This window comes from Drosophila kikkawai, chromosome X (genome assembly GCF_030179895.1).
Source record: "Drosophila kikkawai strain 14028-0561.14 chromosome X, DkikHiC1v2, whole genome shotgun sequence".
Taxonomy (NCBI): Eukaryota; Metazoa; Arthropoda; class Insecta; order Diptera; family Drosophilidae; genus Drosophila; species Drosophila kikkawai.
The window spans coordinates 24,863,991-24,884,167 of NC_091733.1; the positions used below are offsets into that span (position 1 = coordinate 24,863,991).

General features: G+C 33.4%; 2 protein-coding genes across 8 annotated transcripts in view; one reads left to right on the plus strand and one right to left on the minus strand.

The window, feature by feature from the left end:
• rg (A kinase anchor protein rugose) overlaps positions 1-20,177 on the plus strand; it is a 211,871-nt gene that overhangs the window by 4,757 nt on the left and 186,937 nt on the right. For all 7 annotated transcript variants that reach the window (XM_017179737.3, XM_070288013.1, XM_017179730.3 and 4 more), the window contains exon 2: positions 89-1,021. In XM_017179737.3, the coding sequence (XP_017035226.1) occupies positions 863-1,021 (159 nt within the window). In that variant the 5' untranslated portion in view covers positions 89-862. The remainder of the gene's footprint in view (positions 1-88; positions 1,022-20,177) is intronic.
• Positions 16,466-17,893, minus strand: LOC108083804 (E3 ubiquitin-protein ligase MARCHF5-like). Its single transcript, XM_017179746.3, has 2 exons — positions 17,123-17,893; positions 16,466-17,071 (listed from the first exon to the last, which is right to left on the minus strand). The coding sequence occupies exons 1-2, from the start codon at positions 17,747-17,749 to the stop codon at positions 16,685-16,687; spliced, it is 1,014 nt and encodes a 337-aa protein (XP_017035235.1). The 5' UTR covers positions 17,750-17,893; the 3' UTR covers positions 16,466-16,684.

The following is a 20,177-nucleotide window of genomic DNA, read 5'->3' on the forward strand; positions in this document are numbered from 1 at the left end:
CACCAAAAACCACCATAAACCTAAAAAATAAAAAAAAAATGAAAAAATACAAACCGTAAATTTTGAAACCCGAAAATTGACAACACAGTGTGCAATTAAAAAATATATATATACACATAACAAAAGTATTAAATAATGCAAAATTTGATAACAAGTGTCGGCGGCAAATGTTGTTCAATATGAGCAAAAAACGCAGCAGCACCAGTAGCAGCGGCAGCAACCACAATAACAACAACGACGACGGCGAAAAAGCTGCTCCACAACAACTACAACAACAGCAGCAACAAAAACAACTGCGACAAATTGGAAAAGTGCATATAAAATAAAATTTAAACAAAAAATTAATAAAAATAAATCAAAATACGACATACAAAAATCCAGCCAAATTAAAAAAAAAAAATGCAAATTTAATTACAAAGAAAAAATTAATCTAAAAAAAAATATATATAGAAAGTCAAAATAAGCAAAAAGTCAACTAATTTTTTCCTCCCCTCCAATTGCCTGGCAATATCTAATTGTTTATATATATATATAGCATTACCATCTTCATATATATATATATATATATATTTATTATATATGTAAATGTAATATATATTTGTGTATCTGTGTGTGTGTATTTTCGTGTGCATTCCATCCATTAATTCTATAACTCAATCTATGTAAAACAAAAATTAACAAAACTAAAAACCAAATAAACAAAAAAAAAAACCAAACAAAAAACATACAAAAAATACAATTAAATCGAAACCGAAACTACCAAACAAAACTATTAAACGCGTATTAAAAACGCGTTAAAAAAATACAAATATATTACCGTGAAACCCAACAAAATAATCTGAACAACAAATTGTGCTCCAAAATGGCGGACATCATGCGTCCGCCGTACAGTGAGATCAAACGGCCGGACGAAATCGTCAGAATGACAACCGCCGACAATCTCAAGTTCGCCGTCCTTATCGGCCTCATCGAGGTTGGTCAGGTGACCAACCGGGAGGTGGTCAACACCGTTCTACACTTGGTAAGTGCATTCAAAATGATTTTTTACTTTGTTGATCTATGAAAAATATCGATATATCATATTTTTCCTAAAATTAGCGGAAACAGGGACTTTTAAAGGGAGGGTTTTTGTTCGGAAGTTATACCAGTTTTTTTTATTAATATAATTATTTCGATATAATATCGATTTCACCGATAACTCTAGAATATAATGTCGATATAATATCGATATAATTGTTATTTGCATACCTTTCTTCTTTGCGATATTTCGAAGTAATTTTTTCGATATATTTAATCTTTAGAATATGACATTTCCTTTTCCTTTCCTTTTCAACACAGAAAACACTGACAAAACAATATAGTTTAGTGCTTAATCACTATATTTTTCACCTTTTTTTATGATTTCTTATTGTATTTACTTCTAAAGTTACTTAATGGGTTAAGGCGAACAGGGGTCCATGGTGTAATTTGGGTAATTTGATTGTTTTTATGTTTTTTTTGGGGTCAACGCTTTTGTGGGTCACAAACATTGAAGTGGGATCACTAGTGATTTGGCCTGACACTTTGTTTGGAACTCATTTAAGCTCGTGGCTTAAGTATGACAGTGGTTTTTATGTATATTATATATATATATATATATTCCCATTGAGTCCCGTTGAAATTAATGAGAAATGCTACAAAAAACAGGAAAGTCTTGTGAAAAATGTAGCTAATTTTTAGAATAAATAAAGGCAATACTTTAAATATTTAATGAACTTATTAATTATCATTAATTTCCCTTAAAAAAATACATCTCCCCTTAATTTCTTTATCGATTAATAACAGAATATTTAATATTCATGCAGGCGCTTATCAATTAAATACTATTTAATTACATTCACCTGCTGTTCGAAATTAAAATAAACACCAAATTAAATATGGTATTGTGCAAACAGCGTCTAGCGCTATTAAAGAGGTGACAAAAATTAAAGAAATGTTTGTGTGAGGAAGGAAAATCACAACAGCAATTTAAGGCTCTGTTTAGAAAGTAATTTTCCTGGCAAACACACACTCACATTCCCTTTCCCATTAGCAGAAAATTAACATTTCCAGCAAAGCCGCAAATGCAAAGGATGCGGAGAAGCGGTGCCAGCAAGTGGGTGGATTTTTTGGGTGGCTGCCAAAGAGGGGGAGGCTAGCTGCGCGCGAATGTGGGTGAAATTATAAGAAGTATGCCAAAAATCTCGCCCCCGACTGTGTGCGGCCGTGATTAGGATCAAAAGGCAAGGACTAAGACAATGTCTATGCCACTTGTCTTTTTCTCTCCATTTTCCCTACAGAGACGAAGTCGCTCGTAGCTCGTCGCTCGTCGCTCGTCGCTTTTCCTCCACCAGCTTTTCCTCGTCTCCCCAGAGATTTTTTCGCAAGACAGACACACACACACACTCGTATTATTAGGGAACATTATTATTATAACATATTTAAATTTCTGAAGCTTAATGAAAACACGACACCGTCGCTCATCATTACCGCGGAGTTTTTCCCTCTCTCATGGAAATGTGAAAAAAAAACCAAGCAAGCGACAGCGCCAGGTGCCGCTGCCACTGAGTTGGAAAAGTTATCCAAGCTTCCAAAAAGGAAAAAAAAGCTTTAAAAAAAAAGGAAAACAGCATCATCACCCTATTGAGGGGCCACTTTTTTTTTGGCTTTGGCTCAGCTGAAAATGCGGAAAGTATTTTCACGCCTTACACATCTGCAAATATTTAAGAAATTAAAAATGTTTAATATAAGAATTTTTTAAATTTTCAATAATTTGTATTCATTTCTTAATTAATAATTCAAAAGCATATATACCAATTATAATGAAGTGATTTATATTTTTATATTTTAAAGTTTAGTTAGAATCCTATGTTGCGTTCAGTTTATTAATCGATAATTATCGATAATGTTGAAAATGAGCGGAAGAACTTTTTACCATCATAGAAATTATTTATTTATTTAGATTTCCTTTTAAAATATAGTGGCTATTAATGATATTTTCATACAGTTTATTTTGCAATTAATTTCAATAGTTATCGAAAAAAATTTGCATTGTTTCGATAACAAAAATCCCCTAATCATGCAGTCAAACTTACTTATTATGACGTTTATTGACTTGGGCCAAATATTTACCAATTACTAGGCTTATTTTATATTTTTAATAATGTTCTTAAAGGTTCTTTTATTTCTTCAAGTGCAGCAAAGACCAGGATACTGAGGGGGAAAAGCCGACAGGAAAAGGGTAGTGGGTGGGCTGGTGGTTTGTAATAAGAAATTGAAAAGAAATTGAATTGAAGTTCGTCATCCGCTGAAAGCGCCGTCGTCGTCGTTGTCGTCTTCGTCTTCGTCGTCGCCATCGCACTCGAATTGCCGCAGATAAGATAAGCCCACCGACCGGCAGATAAATTGTAGATACAGGTACACAGGTATATATATAAATTTACCGCGGAGAAATGTGTGCCAAGTCGCTGTATATAGTATATGTAGGTGTACACTATATGGCTCGATCTGATAAGCGTGAAAAAATGCGTTGACGTGTTCCAATGCCAGCTGCAGACTCGAACAAACTCTGGCAGCCAAAAAATGTTCCACACAGATAATAAAAAAACAAAAAGTAAAAAACAAAAATAAAACCACAAGTGGCGTTGGAAAAAAATTATTCCCAGAAAAAAGAAATCCCCTCAAAAGGCAAGTCCCCACCGAAAAATCAATAGGAGCAACGTGGTCGATTAATGATTATGGATATGGATATGGAGATGTGTTAATGGATGGCAAATGGAGGTAGGGAATAGAAGTGGAAATATGGATATGGATAGGTTAGATTACAGGAGGAGGAGCAAGAGAAGGAGCAGTTTAGGGACTGGCACTCTAATGGATGCGATATCCATTTATTACAGATAACACAGGTTAATGGATGACTAAAAAAACTGATGACTAAAGAATTTAATTCTATTTATTTTTATCATAAAGAATGCAGGATTTTTTATACAATATATTTTAAATGATATTGTTTAGTGAGTATTTCTTTTGAAACAAATGTGTTTTTAAAGCTTTTAGTTTTTTTTTTTTTATAATTTTTTTTTTTTTTAGGAAATGTAAGTACTTAAAATTCGTATTTCTTTTTTCGGTAGCCAAAATTATTCAAGTGCTTAAGAGACAACCTAATTTTCCCCTCAAATCGCTTTTCCTCTTGTAAGTTTTTTGGTTTCAAGAACCCTGACCGCACTGCACCTCAACCAACATAAACCAATTCCGTAGTGAACTCGAAACTCAACTCATTTGGCTCAACTTGAGGGTCACTCGCCATGTTGGCTTAATCGGTCATTGGGCTTGTTATACGGCTCAATTATGCCCGTTTTGCCATGTGGCGCATTTGCTTTTGGCCCTCAACCTCAACATCACCCCAAATCCACCCAAACCCCCCACTTTACTTTACTGGCCACCGCCCATCCTTTAGACCTCTGGAAAAACCACCCGCCCGTCGACGTGTCACGTGCACGAGAGGCAAAAGCCTTTTAATCGATTTGCCTGCCTCCACAGCCGTCTCTCCTTTTGCTAGTAAAATAATCGTTTAATGCAAATCGCTTTTTGTTTAGCCCCTAAAATAAAGAAGAAGGAAATTTTCTTGCATTTAAGAAATAAAAATATATATACAAAAAGAACCCAAGACATTCAAGAGATTATGACATTACTTTTCTTTAATTCGAGACCGGTAGCTAATGTTTTTCCCTTTTCCCTTTTAATTACATTTTATTTACATTTTCTTGAAATTAAATTAAAAGGTTCAGAAGAAGTACTTGTTGTTAAATTCTTTTTAGGAATTTCTGAGATTTTATAAGATTTTATTTATTTATAAATTAAATCAAATTCATTTTAAATGTAATCTTCAAATAAATATATTTTAAATTTTTTTTTAAATTGATTTATTATTTAATAGATTTTTTCGATATGTTTCGATAATTCGAATTTTAATATTTTTTCTGACTTGATTTGATCTTTTATGTTTTTTAATGAATCAAAATAAATTCGATAATTTTATATTTTTCTAATTTCGATTGATTTTTGATATTTTTATCTCGATTATTTCAATAATTTTTATTCGATTAATTTAAAACTTTAACTAAAACACCTAAAGTAAATGAAAATAAATATATTTTATACATCTATATAAATATATATATTACCGAAGTTTTTTGGCAGCCTTAAATTTATTAATAACCCAGGTACATAACGTATATAAATATGTAAATTTTTTATTCTGTGTACTTTTTTATACTCAAACTCGGTAACATCTGAAAATTGTGTTTATAAATATTATCTAGATAAATATTTGCACGCTCACATTCGTTTCACAATCAGCAAAAATATACACGTTTTTTTTTTTTAGTTAGTACTACCTTGCCTCGCTTTTTGCACCCCTTCTCGATTTCTCTTTCTACTATATATGTATATATAGTATTTCCTTCTTTCTATATTTCCCTCTTTACCTTTCCATATCATTTGCTAGCTGATAAAGTCGTTCAGTTCACAGAAGAGGGAGAAAAGGTGAAAAAAATACAACAAAAATAGAAGAGGGGTCTATACTAAATAATGTACGAACATACTTTGCTACTTTTACTTAATTTAATTAACGGCCCAGGCAACGACAACAACAACAACAACAACAGCAACAATAGCAACAATAGCAACATGACTTTGACGTCGACGCCTGTCAGCTGTTCAAGTGTCAGAGAGGAAACAATGAAAATAGGCTTTATATTGTTGGCATCCTGATGAAGGACACAACGCTGCCTGATGGGGATGGGGTGATATAGAGGTAGAGGTGGTGGGTGGTTCAGTCGGTGGTTAGGCGGTTTCGGGGGTGGTTGGGATAGCTTGGCGGCCGCAAAATGGCACACAGAAAGAATTTATATATTTTGATTGATTTTAGAAATAAATTATTATATAAATAAAGTATTTTTAATTATTTATTAATTTAAATAAAATAAATAAACAGATTATATTTGCCAAATGTAGTTTTTTTTCTCGTTTCTAAAGCTTTTAATATTTTGTATATGATTTTTAGATTGATTTGATATTTTTCTAGATTAATCCAATATTTTTTTTCACTTAGAATTAAATATTCTTAGTTTTTCATATTTTTTTTTTTTCAAATAAAAAAGGGTTTAAAAAGTGGCCAAAATTGAAATGCATTTTTCTTCGTGTGAATAATAATGGAGAGAACAGAGAAAGTGAAATGATAAACAGAGAGAACAAAGGAGAAGTAGAAGGAAAACTTGCCTAGACAACGTGTGGAATGCAAGTGGGTGGAAATGAGCAAGGTTGAGGTGTCTCTCTCTTTAGTTATTTATTTTTTTTGTTTATACTTTCTCTCCTACCCTCTCTTATCAGCCAAAACGAAATGAAACGTCATGGAACTTCTTCTTTCTAACGAAAAAAAAGAACGTAAGTTAACGTTAATACAAAAACAAACACAGGGATGGGCCGCCGTTCGACCTCTCTCTCCATTTTTCCCTATTCTCCCCACCCTAACCCCCCCTCTCTCTCTCTCTCTCGCTCTCTCCTTCAACCCTAAATGGAAAATTAAACAACAACAAAACGCTGTGTGTGTGTGTGAGACGGCGCCGCTCTGTCCTCAGCCGTTTTTGTATTTGTCTTTTTCCTTTTTGGCCAACTGCTTCTGTTTCGCCCCAAAACCCCCTTTCCTCTTTCCACACTTCAGTCGCTCTTTTAGCGCCCCTTAACGTATATTTTGGCCTGTTCTGGAATGAAATCGAATGGTTTTTCGGCTGCTTTCGCGTACTTTCGCCAGCAGCAGTAGCACAGCACCTATAACAGAAACAACAGCTATAAAACAACAACAGCCGGGGAGGCACCCTGTGTGGACAGTGGGCTTAAAGGGAAGGAAATGTAGATAAAAATTGTAAAATTTTAGTTAAAATAGTTAATAGGAAAATTTATGAAATATTAATTCTAAAGTTTCTAAGAAAATTTATTAGAAATTAATCCTAATTAAATTTAGGTTAATATTAAAAAAAGTTCTAAATTTTTGGGCATTTTAAAAACCCCTATAAAAGCTCTCCAAAAGTAGGCAATGCTATTTTTGAGCTACCGAAATCGGTGTAAATATATTTTGAACAATAAAACATATTTTAGTCCAATTTGTGGACACATTATCAGGGATTTTAAAAATTAGTTCTTTATGTTTTGTCTGAAAAACCGAAACAAATTGTTTTTAAATATATCAAAAAATAGTACAAATAATATTAAAATTGTTCCAGAAAAACATTTTAGTCTAATTTTTTACTTTTGTTTTGGATTTCAATTTTTTTTCCTTCCTGGAATATATATTTTTTTATGTTTTTTAAGTACAGAGACCACGATTCTCTACATATTTTGCTTACATTTTTCTTTTGCTGTCTTCTCCAATTTTCCAAAAACTTCAAAATTATTGTAGAGTTATATGTAAATTAATTTCTTTTTCTGCCCATGGTGCCATGGACGCATTTAAGATTCACATCCACGAGGAAAACGTGGCCATCGAAGGCGTCTGCCACGTGGGCGTGGGGGGTGGCGCCGCTGCCGAGGGTGCTGCACACAAAACAGCACAAGGGTGGGGCATACGAAAGTGTGTGTTGTGTGTGTGTGTGTGTGTGTGCGCCTATGCGTGTGCGTGTGTATGTGTGGGTTTTTTTTGGGCGAACAGGGAATGGGAGTGGCAGCGGTTGAGTTTTGGGGGGAGGAGGGCTTGGGGTGCGGCGTAAAAGAAGAAGGGTTTGGGGGCGCCAAAAACGAAGACACGACAACCGCAAGAGATTTAACGACCAATAAAGAACAACGCAATGTTATTTAAGGACGAGTCTACGACTGCCGCCGAAAGGGATTCCTCGCATGCGCTCCGCCGCATTACGTACGGCACGTAGCCGGGGGAATCTTCTTTTAGCTAACGGGACCGCGCGCGTATAACGGTTAAAGGAGACCAACAGGGGGACCACGGACAACGGAAGTATTATGTGTAACCGGTAGCCATTTCAACGGGCCCCCTGATTGCGTGGCTCAACCATCCGTTCAGCTGTAAAAATGCCCTTTCTCAAAGGGTAGCTATAGTTTTTCCCTTAACTAATATATTTTAAAATTTCCCAGAAGGTTCCACTAATTATAATGATTTTTCTTTGAATTTAGTAATGGAATTGAGGTCTGTTCTTACAAATTTGGAATTTTCTTTTTCAAGTTTATAAGTATACAACATTAAATTACAATTAAATATTACAAATTTTTCTTAATTATTTTATATTTAAAAGCAAAAACCTTTAACTATTCAAATTTAATTTCAAAAAACATAGATTTCTCCTTTAGAGTTTTTGAATTTTCATTAATTCTAGCTAACCTTCCCTTAGTTTTCCCTTCGTTTTCCCTTAGTTTTTATCCCGTAAGGGGGATGGTTCTACAGCTGGGGAAAGAGGTGGGGGGTGAGGTGCTTGAATCGGAGGCGTGACACATTTATGGGCACATTTTGTAACGCAACGTGGCAAGCTGATGAAAACTTCTGCGGCAGCAACTGTGGAACTTCATTAACGTCATTATCAGTGTGTGGCTCTCACTTGGTAAGTGTAGAGGGTGTTACTGTATGTGTGTGTGTGTGTGGTTAGTGAGGGAAGAAAAGTCGAGGGAAAACCTGAAGGAGAAAGAGAAGTGCAGCCCATTGCATCCCCCGGATCTAAAACCATAATGACCAAAGGCCAGTTTATAGCCTGACTTAATTTTGGTTTTTTTTTCCAACTTTTACCATATGTTTTCGACATTTCAACACTATATAAAATATATATATAGCGGGATTTTAAATTTAAATAAAAAAAAAAAAAAACTTATCATTGATTTTATATATAATATTAAATATTTTTCTATGCCAAGTTGCTTTTTAATTCAAGTTGAAACTGCATGCTTAATATCTTTTTATATATCTATCTATGCCAAACCGGATCCTCTGGCTAATCAAGTTTTATCTCTACAACTTTGATGGCTGTGATAAGAAACTTTATATATATATATATTGTATATAGTAGAAGAGCCCAGAGATGTTTCCTCTTCAGATTTTAATAACATTTTCAAGAAGGGCAAACACGATGGGGGCGGGTTTATTGGAGCGTGGGGGTGGCAAATTACGTTGACGACAAATGTCGAACAACAACAACAACAAAAAAAAAGCAAAGAAAATGAACTGAACTGAAAACGTCGAATAAGGAAAATCAATAAAATTCAATAGGAGGCAAGGAGAGAGTCGGCAATCGGTTTTATGGTCGCTTCGGGTGGCTATATTAGTGATAAAGCTGGCAATGGGTAGTGGCGGCAAAAATCTGTTTTAATTTTTTTTTGCTGCTGTTGTTTCGCATTTACCTCCCGACCCCCCCCCCCCCCCCCCCCCCCCCCATCACCTTTCGGTTCTTGTTGCTGTTGCCATCTTGTCGCCTTTTTATTTATTTATATGGCATGTATATCTGAGGGGATGCCTCCTGATCCTGCCTGGCTTCGGTTCCGGAGTGGGTTTTTTTTTTTTGGGTTTGTTGGCTGGCGACCGTGACAGTCCGCTGTCCCTGCTTATTTATGTATTTTGCACGTGGGCCGGAGAGGGATAATGGATACACCATGGGAACAAATAAAAAAATGTATATAAAAAAAAAATTAAAATAAGAAAAAAAATTAAAACAATAGTATTAAAATCTGTATAATACCGAGGGTCATTGAAATTTAAAACCCTGAGTGTTTTTTTCAGGATTTTTAAATTTAAGTTAAGAGTTAAACGATATTTATTCGGAATTTATTGTAAATTTGTTGTAAAGTATATAAATAATTCGATTTGGAGTTTTGTATAGAAATCTAAATGCCAATTTGTGCTTTATTATATTCAAAATAAGGTTTTTCTAAGGCAAAATATTTTTAATTTATGTAGCAATAAATATAAATTTATTTTTTTTATAGCCAAATATTATTTAACACTTAATTATAAAATCAAATATATTTTACCCACACTGAATCCCAATATTTTATAATTTTAGTTTAATTAAACCCTTGCAGGTTCGATTCTTAATGATTCAATTGCAAACTGCATGGGTATATAAACTTCGGCTTGTTTTCTGCTATATTTATCCCAAATTGAATCTTAAATTCGAATGACTGACAGGGTCAAACACAGTGGACACCCATCAACACCACCAACACCATTCCCTTTGTGCCTTAATCCGCCTGTCAGCGATTCCTGCTGCCAAGGGTTTTCGGAAAGGGGATTCCTGTAGAGTAACCCTAACCGTAACCGAGACCGAAAACCGATATAGTAACCGAAGCCCCATACCCCATACCCTTCCTTCTCCTCCTATCTCTCTTTCTTGGCCTTATTTCTTATTCCTTCGATTCCGAAAAGGCAACAATAACGATATATATTCTTCCCCCTCCCTCTGAAGGCATCCTCGGAGGACACTTTTGGGCGCAAAATAAAATTAAGGAATCCTTCTTGGATTTCCGGATATAAACAGGAGAAGGAGGAGGAAACAGGAATCGTTTGCGATTATGTAATTGACGGCATTGAGATTGAAAACTAGTGGAGCGTGTTTTGTTTATTTTATTTTTTCTACTGATTTAATTATATTTGGGAGAAAAAAATAGAAAAGAAAATAGGGAAAATTCTAGGAAAACTGTAGGAGGGATAAAAAAGAAGAGAAAATAATAGGAAATCTGTGGGTGATAAATTTAGTAAGAGTTTTCCTAGAAAATTCAAGTTATCTACGTGAATTTTCTCACTTTTCTTTCTATTTATTTTAATATTGTGATTTTTTTTTTTACGATTTACTTAAACTCCTTAAAAGGAGTATAATTATTAGCAATAAAATCTGCTTAAAGGACACACACAAATCTGATTTAAAGATTGGCCCCAGGAATTGCAAATCCTGCGGCATTTAATTGATTGTATAATACTTTCCAATGACTGCACACACACATACGCACCCTGCATTGCGGTCCAAGGACGCCATTATATATATATATATATATATATACAAATATATATATGTATATCCCAGCAGGTCCTGCTTCTAATGGCGATTTTCTTTTCTCTTCCCACTTGATGGCTTTTCAAATAAAATGCAAACATAAATGCGAACCGAGCCAGCGGTTGAGTGCAAATAAAAGCAAAAATCTTGCCAATTGAGATGAACAGATTCTTCAGCGAAGCTTCTTTTCTTTTTTTCTCTTTCGTTCTCTTACATTTTTTTTGTTTTGTTTTTTTTTTTTTGGTGGGGAAAATGGGGTTTTGCGAGGGGGGTTGGAAAAAATCCACAGGGGAGCCGTGACTCGACGGATTTTGGCCATTTGCGTTTAGCCAGAATTGCGTTGTCAGGATTTAATGATGACACAAGCCGCCAGATTGAAGAAAACAAGAATAACGAAAAATGTTTATAAATATTTTAGAAAATCTAAGCCTAATTTTTAGTAATACAACCTAAAAATCCTGTCAAATGTGGTATTTTTTACATATTATAATTATTTTTGAAAGTTTTTAAAGATTTTTCCTCTTAGTTTTACTTCTTTTAAAGCATTTTATTAATATTTTTTATAATTATTTTTATAAATATTTATTTATTTTCTTAAATTAAATTTTTGTTTCAACATTTTCTTTCTGTGTTCTAGTTTCTGCGTTCTATTTTACTGCACTGCGGACATTTCCATTTTGTTAGCATCTTTCCAGAAGCAAGGCAAATCGAATCAATCATCAAATCGGTGGAGAAAAGGGGCTGTTTTTCCACTCGAGGCCCTGCCCCCACCCCCCACCCCCCACACTCCTCCTCTTCAAGTGCAGAATGTTGCATGCATAAATGAATGACATATATTTCACATCTTCCCCGAAGAAAAGTGTCGAAGGAAAAAAAAAAAAAGCTTTTTTGTGCCCCCTTTTGTTGGTCAACGCCAACTGCGGGTGGAAAAGCGTTTGGAAAAGCGGTTGGAGGCCAATCAATATGTTTGCACAAGGGAGCTGGTGAAAAAAAAGAATGATGTGGGGAAAAGTGAGGAAGAAAATCAGAATTGCAACAGTTAAGGGAAATAGTGGCAACAGTAAATGCAATAAATAAATCCAGGAACTTAAAGTATGAAATTAAGTTAATAAATTAAAGAACATTTTGCACTTTAGTTGGTCTTTCGAGCCGGATTTTCATAGTCTGCACCAGAAGCTCCGTATATTTTAGGTAAAATGGTTACTGATGAATTTCGTTGGGTAAATACTGAAACATTTATTTTTAAAATTATTAAAAGAATATGAAATAAATAAATAAAAAAATAGTGAAAGAATATATAAATATAGAATTTGTAGAAATTCACTATAAATATTTGCTGCCTGCCAACAAGCAGTTTAACATATTCGATAACGGGGTTATCAAGCCAACTGAGAATCCTCTTGAAAATTAAGAAGGATTCACATGAACTGGACCCCCCCTCCCCCCCATTCCGTATTGTTAAAGGACTTTGTCTCATATGGTCGTGTAATGTGATTCATAATTTATATAACTTTAATGAACAACATTAATATGCGAATTATGACAAGCCATGGGACACAGCATCCCACGCTTGCTCTGTGTCTTTCTACCACATACATATATATTTTTGTATGCCCGACATCCTGGCAGCCAGAACATGACGCCAGGACCATTGTCCGCCCACATAGTTGGGACAGCTGGTCGAAAACAAAAAAAAAACTTCAAACTGAAAATGAAGAGGGAAAAGGAGCGACTAAAAGAAAACTGAAAATGAAATGAAATGACAAAAACTCGACAACACTTTTGGGATAACATTGTAAATTTTATTATGGCCCACAGAAAGGATTGTCCTGGGAGCACGGATAAAGAGTAGGGTTAGGGCAAGTATCAGAGGGTGGAGCCAAGGGACTACCCCCCCTCTGTCCTCCCCTTGGGGAATTTAGTAACAGAAAAAAAAACTCAACTAATTTGTTGCGGACCAAAATCAAATAAGAGAGTGCTCCGCCACTGTGCTACCGTAGGTCCGGGTGTATATAAAGTATACAAAATAAATTCACTGGATCCTGGAGCTTAGTTGGGGATTACAATAAATTAATGAGAGCAGCAGCAGCAGCAGCAGCGGCAAAAATATGCTTAAAACAGACACCAATTTGGTCAAAAAGTCCAGGTAAAAGCCAGACAAAATAGAAATTTGTAATATTATTTTAATAACAAACGTGAAAGTTTAGTCAATTCCTGTGTTAACCTCTGCCTAATTGAGTCTTTACTACAGTCCGCTGACCACGCAAAATATTTATCGGTCGACATATCAGCTTCCTCCCTGCTGGGTCACAGCTGAATTCAACCAAAGTCGAGCTTTGTTCGCTCTAATAATATCAAAATAGAACCCATTGATAGCTAGTGACCCCGCCGTGAGTCAAAACTGTGGTGGTCGAAATGCAATTGCACAGGAACAAATATATTATATTTTATATATATTTTAGGGCTCCAAATAAATTATTTTAATAAAACAAAATAGTCAACAATACAAAAATATTTAATAAATACATTTAAAATAATATATCAAAAAACGAATAATAAAATAAAATATATATATATATATATATGTATATATACATATCTATAAAATAAAACAAATAAAAAAAAATAAAAAAAAATAAAAAAATATAAAAAAAATATAAAAAAATAAAAAAAAAATAAAAAAAAATAAAAAAAAAATAAATAAAAATAAAAAAAATAAAATTAATAATCGAAAATACAATTAAACAATAATTGTTTATATTAATAATAATAATAAATAATTAATTTATTTATGGAATAAATATTTTGTTATTCTGTCCAAGTGCTCATATTATTAAATATATAAATGCCTTAATTTTGTTTTCGATAATTAAATAATTTAAAAATAATCTTAAAAATAATCTAAAAATAGTCAATATATCGATACTATAATGTTGATAATTTATCGATGTTTTTAGTTTTTTTTTGTGGGAAATTTTTAAGTATCAAGACATAGTTTCGATATTTTAGTAGGCAATATATCGATATATTTATTTTGTTAATTTTTGTTGTTATTTTACTATTTATTATCGAAATATCTTTAGAAAACCTTAAAAAATAGAACATTTTTTCTGTACCTTGTTTGTTTTTTTTTTTTTCCTGTGGATTGGTCAATATCTGGCTGTGGCATACACACACGTCTGCATATGTACTCTCTGACAATCAATATATCCGCTGCATGTGCACATCCGTTTGCCAGGCAACAACAGGAACAGGAGAAACAGGAGCAAAAGCAGAACCAGGAGCAGAAACAGGACTAACCTCAACCTGCAGCCAAAGGAAAGGTGTGCTGCTGCTGCTGCTGCCCGGTTGAATTGTTTGTTTGTTTGTATGGCCACGATGTCCTTCCATGGCGTCCTGATGGACAGGCTTTCGCCTCGCTGGGCTGCTCCCTTCGCTCTCTTCTTTGTCACAAACAATGTCCCTGCCGCGTTCTGCGGTTGCGACAGAAAGAATTGGAAAGTAAACAAACAATTTTAGCGCCAGGGGTCAGGGAAAGCTGATCCTAGGGATGGGGCAAAAAAATATCGACTTGTCAATATTAAAATCGATAGAAATATTTTTAATTTTGGGATAGAAAGTGTAATTGTTTTTTTTTCAGATAAATTTAGTGAGGTGAATTCTTAAATAAATACAACTTTATTTTTCAATACCTTTGGGTTGCAAATTTCAAAATATGATTGTTACAAAACATCGATATAATATCGATATATTTAATGTAGTTTCATTACAAATATTGTAAAATTAGAAACTGGAGTTTATTTTAGAAGCTCTTTCCCAAGTCATGTTAATTAATAAACTTTATCCAATAAATAAAGTTAAAGTTTATAAATTAAAATAAGTTTTTCTAACAATCAGGAAGTAAAATTCAGTTGACTAAACTTTGAAAAATGCCAGCTCTTTGCTTTTTGCCTCATAATACTTATATATATAATTTTTGTATGCCATTCCTGATGATGATCTAGGAACAACTCTTGAAATTCTGCCTATTTCCTGCTGCACAGAGATGCGTAATTAATTGCTTAGCTGCATTTTAGCAGCGGCGGCGTTGGTTGCCCTTAGAAGAGGAGTGTCTGTGTGGGTGGGCGGTGGCTTGTTAACCCTTTCTGGCCAACTTATTTACGCCTGGCTCCTTTGTCCAGTATCCTGTTAGTTGCCCCAACGCTTCAACATTGTTGTGGTTTTACCTTCTGTCCTTTTTTGTTTTGTTTGTTTGTTTCAACCTTTTGTTATCTTTTATTTTTTCTATTTTTCGTCCATTTTGTGTGCACTTTTAATGGTTATCCACTACCCTTGTTGCATTTATCTGGTTTTATCGTGTGGAATAGTTGAAGAAGCAGCACAGAACAGCAGCAGTTGCTTTAGCTGAGCGTATTAAAGAGTTATGCATTATGCATTAAATTATAAGTAATTATATTAAATTATTTTCGTTGATTGCCAAAAAGTTGCAACTAAAATAATATTTATTTTACAAAAAAGTTTGTTTCCCTTTACGCTCCCAGCTATGTTAATTACAAACTTTTGAGTTGGACACAGAGCTAAAACAAATTACATGAGGGGAGGGTGGCTAAAAAAGGGTTGTATGGGTGGTACTGACAGTTACAACAGCTACTCGACGACCAAGAGGCATCACATCAGTTTTAACTAATATATAAATTATATATAATTGTATGTCAACTTTCTACTTTATTTATCAATTTATTTCCAAATATAAAACAATTAAAATCAATTTAAAAAACACATATTAATGGCTTTAAAATAAAACTACATGAAGACCCTACAGTTAAAACTGATTTAAAACATTTAAAGTAATAATCTCCTAAGAGCTTTTAACAAAATTCCCTAAAACCTGTCAGACAGGTGAGAAAAGATACCTTATTAAGCTTCAGATTTCATTACTCTTTGTCTGCTAGTTTTCGACAAAGTTTTGGTTGTTTATACCTTTTTTTGGTTTTGCATACTTTGACTCTCTTATTTATATAACAGAGTTCTATTAATTATTAATTGCACGCCAAAAGTCTGTTGAAGATGTCCGCTAACTTGCAAACTTTGTAGCAATTTGTTGCATAGTTTGTGGGGCCTCCACCACCCTCATCGACATAGTTTTGAGTGCTGCAAGTGTTGGGCATTGTTTTGCCTTTGTGTGTGTTGTGTGTGTGTGTGTGTTTAGCTGCTTGAATGTTTGGTTGTTTGGTTGTTTGCCTGTTTGGGTGTTTGCCGGCTCGTTGTTGTCTAGGGTTTGCCAATTATGAGTCCAAGTAGTTGCTTTCATGCTTAAATCTAAACATAGAACAGGGTTTTAATTTTGTAATTAAAAAAAAATATAACTAAAGCTTTTTTCTAGAACTCAGAATTATAAAAAAAAAATGTACAGTGAAACAGTATGGCAGGGCTTTATTTAGACTACACATTTGTACTTTGTTAATTTTTATAACAATAAATTTAGCTCAAAAAGATTCATTTGGAAAAGATTTTTGATTGCCAAAAGAGAAGTTTGAAGAATATGTTCCACGTTTGGCATGAGAATTAACTTGAAACGCAAATAATAATTGTAGAAAAATATCATTTTCATATAAACTCTGATTAGGCTAATCTTGATCTATATCCAAATCCTGATCTATGTCTATATTCATATCGATATCCTCGAAATCATCATTATTTTGGGGCATATAAGTGCGTATATTCTCCTCAGTGTAATCCATGATGCGAAGATTCTTGCGTCTAACATATTGCTTATACCTGAGATATATCTTAAGGATACCCTTGACCGCGATAAAGGTAAATCCACCGAGCAGAGTGCGTAAAAATGTGGTCTCCACCGAGTTGAACAATATTTTTCCCACAGCGCATGAAATGGTTGGCAATAAAATTGCTCCAAAGAAAACACGAGCGGCCGTTGGAGGTTCGGATACTATCGGTACGGTTGGATATCTAAAAATTCCCTGCTGCTCCTCCAGCTCCTGGATTTCGTCCTCCTGATTCAGAGTGATGTAGATAATTCTCACATATCGCATATTTCTTCTCACCACAATTTCGCGGCCCTGTATCACACGTAGCACAGCATCCTGCCAGCAAATCAGGCGACATAGCACCAGGCCAATGGGAATGAAAGGCAATCCAAACACTAGGAATAGGGGATCGCAGGCCTGCATCAAGGGCAAGGCTTGTTCATAGCCCAGAAGTTGTATTAACGTAACCGCACCAAACGATGAGGCTGTCCAATAGACCGCAGAGATAAAGAAGCCAGCCATCAGGTAGGGACATATCCGTGACATAAAAGTCTCCAGTGCTTCCAGGACTAAGCCGACGGTGCCCATTTGCGGAAATTCTAGAATGTATTCTGTCAGGCACTGCGGACAGGACACGGAACGTGCCGGTGGTTCATTATTCTCATTCTCATTGTTCATTTTTTCATCAATCCAGCGATAAAGGCAACTCTGGTGCACCCATTTGGTAGAGCCACGGCACTGGCAAGGCTTCACCCATGCCGCCAGCCGGTTGTCCTCGTCGGTGGCAAAACAGATCCAGCAGCAACGCTCTGGCTCCTCAGGATCCTCTTGTATAATCGGCATCGTGTGATTACTATCTCCGGTGAAGATTTCGCCTGCTCTTCCTGGATTTGTGTTAACTTGGGACACATTGTTGTCAGCCATATCTTGGTTAGAGTCTTTAACTTTTTTAAAAAAAACCTAATACTTCCTAATATCTAATTGTTTACTTCTCTCTATATGTAAGCTTTCTCCTATTGTCTAGCTCCTACATACGGAACTACAAAAGTATAGATGTTGCACACCGATCTGACAGTGCTAAATAAGTCAGAGGTTACTTGGTTTAGGATAATGTAGAATTTTTAACTTTAGTTTTCAGTAAAAAAGAAAAAATAAATAGATAATAAATAGATAAATAAAAATAAATAAATAAATAAAAATAAATAAATAAATAAAAATAAATAAATAAAAATAAATAAATAAAAATAAATAAATAAAAATAAATAAATAAAAATAAATAAATAAAAATAAATAAATAAAAATAAATAAATAAAAATAAATAAATAAATATAATAAATAAATATAATAAATAAATAAATAAATATATTAAATAAATAAATATAATAAATAAATTTAAAATGATAGCAATTTTTTTTAAATAAATAAATAAAAATAAACATAAAAATAAATATATATAAATTAAATAAATGTAAATATATAAAAATTTAATAAAATAAGTCTGGTAGGTTTAATTTTAAGTGAATATAAGTACAGATTTATATATTTATTTTATTAAAATATAAATATTAAAATAGGTTGTAAGCCCTAAAACTATATTTATAAATGTTAATTTCTAGCAAAATGTATGTTTTGTTTTGCCCCTTTTGTTAACATTTCACTGAATTATAAAAAAAAAAATAAATAAATATGAAAGAAGGGCAAGATTTGAGACAGATTTATGTCCATAATAAATGTCAAAATATCTTCTCTCTTTTTTTTTCTTATTGTTGTGCTTAACAAAATAGTCCCGGGAATATATGATTTTTATAGATGGGCTTTTTATACAAATCTCATATTCTTAATGGTGGCGAGGGACGGGGAAAATGACAAATCCGTGACTGAAGTGTAGCGTAACTTTAACCCACATAATAATGGTCTTTCCCGCAAAATGCAACTTTTGTTGAGCCAACTTTGCCCCATCATCTTTCATCTCCATTCTATATCTATATCTATACGTATTTATATATGAAAATATATATATATTTATATGTATGGGTGCGTGTGTATATTATTTTCCTACTCCTTGGACGCCCAACTTTGCTACGCTGTTTATTTGCTCTATATGGTTTGGTCCTTGCAACATCTTCCTGTTGTTGCCTTTTCTGCTTTGGCGCACTTAAAAAGCAATTTACTCTAATTACATTAAGTAGAAACAGCGGCCAACTTGTGCGTGTGTCAATAAACAAACGGTGAAAGTACTCAAATATATATGCATTATATACACTAAGCGAAAATATTACCATTGATATATTTAATCTCAGGAGCTTACGTTTTTTAAACTAAACTTTTTTTGATTTTTTGGTTTTTTATTTATTAATATTAAAATATATATATATATATATATTTTTTTTTTATATACAATTTTTTTAAAATAATTTTTTGTATTTTTTTGTAGTAATATTTATTATTTTTTAATTTTTAATTAATTATTATATTTTATTTATTGTGTTTTTCATTTATTATTTTATTTATTTATTATTTTATTTATTTATTATTTTATTTATATATTTATTTTATTTATATATTTATTTTATTTATATATTTATTTTTATTTATTATTTTTCTTATTGATTATTTTATTTTTTATTTATTTTTATTTATTTTTTTTTTATTTTTTTTTATTTATTTTTTTATTTATTTTTTTATTTATTATTTTTTTTTATAAATTTTTTTTATTTATTTTTTTTATTTTTTATTTTTTTTTTTTATTTTTGTCATATCGGTTTTCTTTTCTCTCTGTGTATATTATGTGAGCCTCCAGGAAAAACATCGAAACGGGAGAAAAAAATATTGCGCTTTTAGGCCATAATTACCTGGGAAGTTTCGCGTTCTTCTCCTTCTTCTTTGCCTTCGCCCCGGTCACTTCCGTTTTGCCTTTTGTCCCTGTTGTCGTCCCTCCCGGGAATCTGTGTCTTCCTCTGGCCCCCCTCCCCTCTTCATTATTACGCATTATTATTACTCGGTCGTCGTCTCATCTTCATCTTTTTGTTTCTTTTGTTGTTTGGTCTTTCTTTTGTTTTCAGTAAATAAATCAGCGTTGCCCAAGTAACTTTTTTCACACACACACAGAAGACAAAAAAAAAAGAGGAAGAGGATATAGAGGAAAGGATCCCTGAGCAGGATCTCCCGGGGACTTTGACTTTATCTCGGCGTTTCCGTTGTTTGTGTCGCCTCTTCTCGCATTGATTGGTTAATTATAACGAGCTTAGCCAACAGGCAGAGCTACAGTTAAAGCTAAGACACTGGGAATATTTAAAGAATTAAAAGATAATCATATGGATATTTTAGTTGGAAACAAAATATTTATTATATT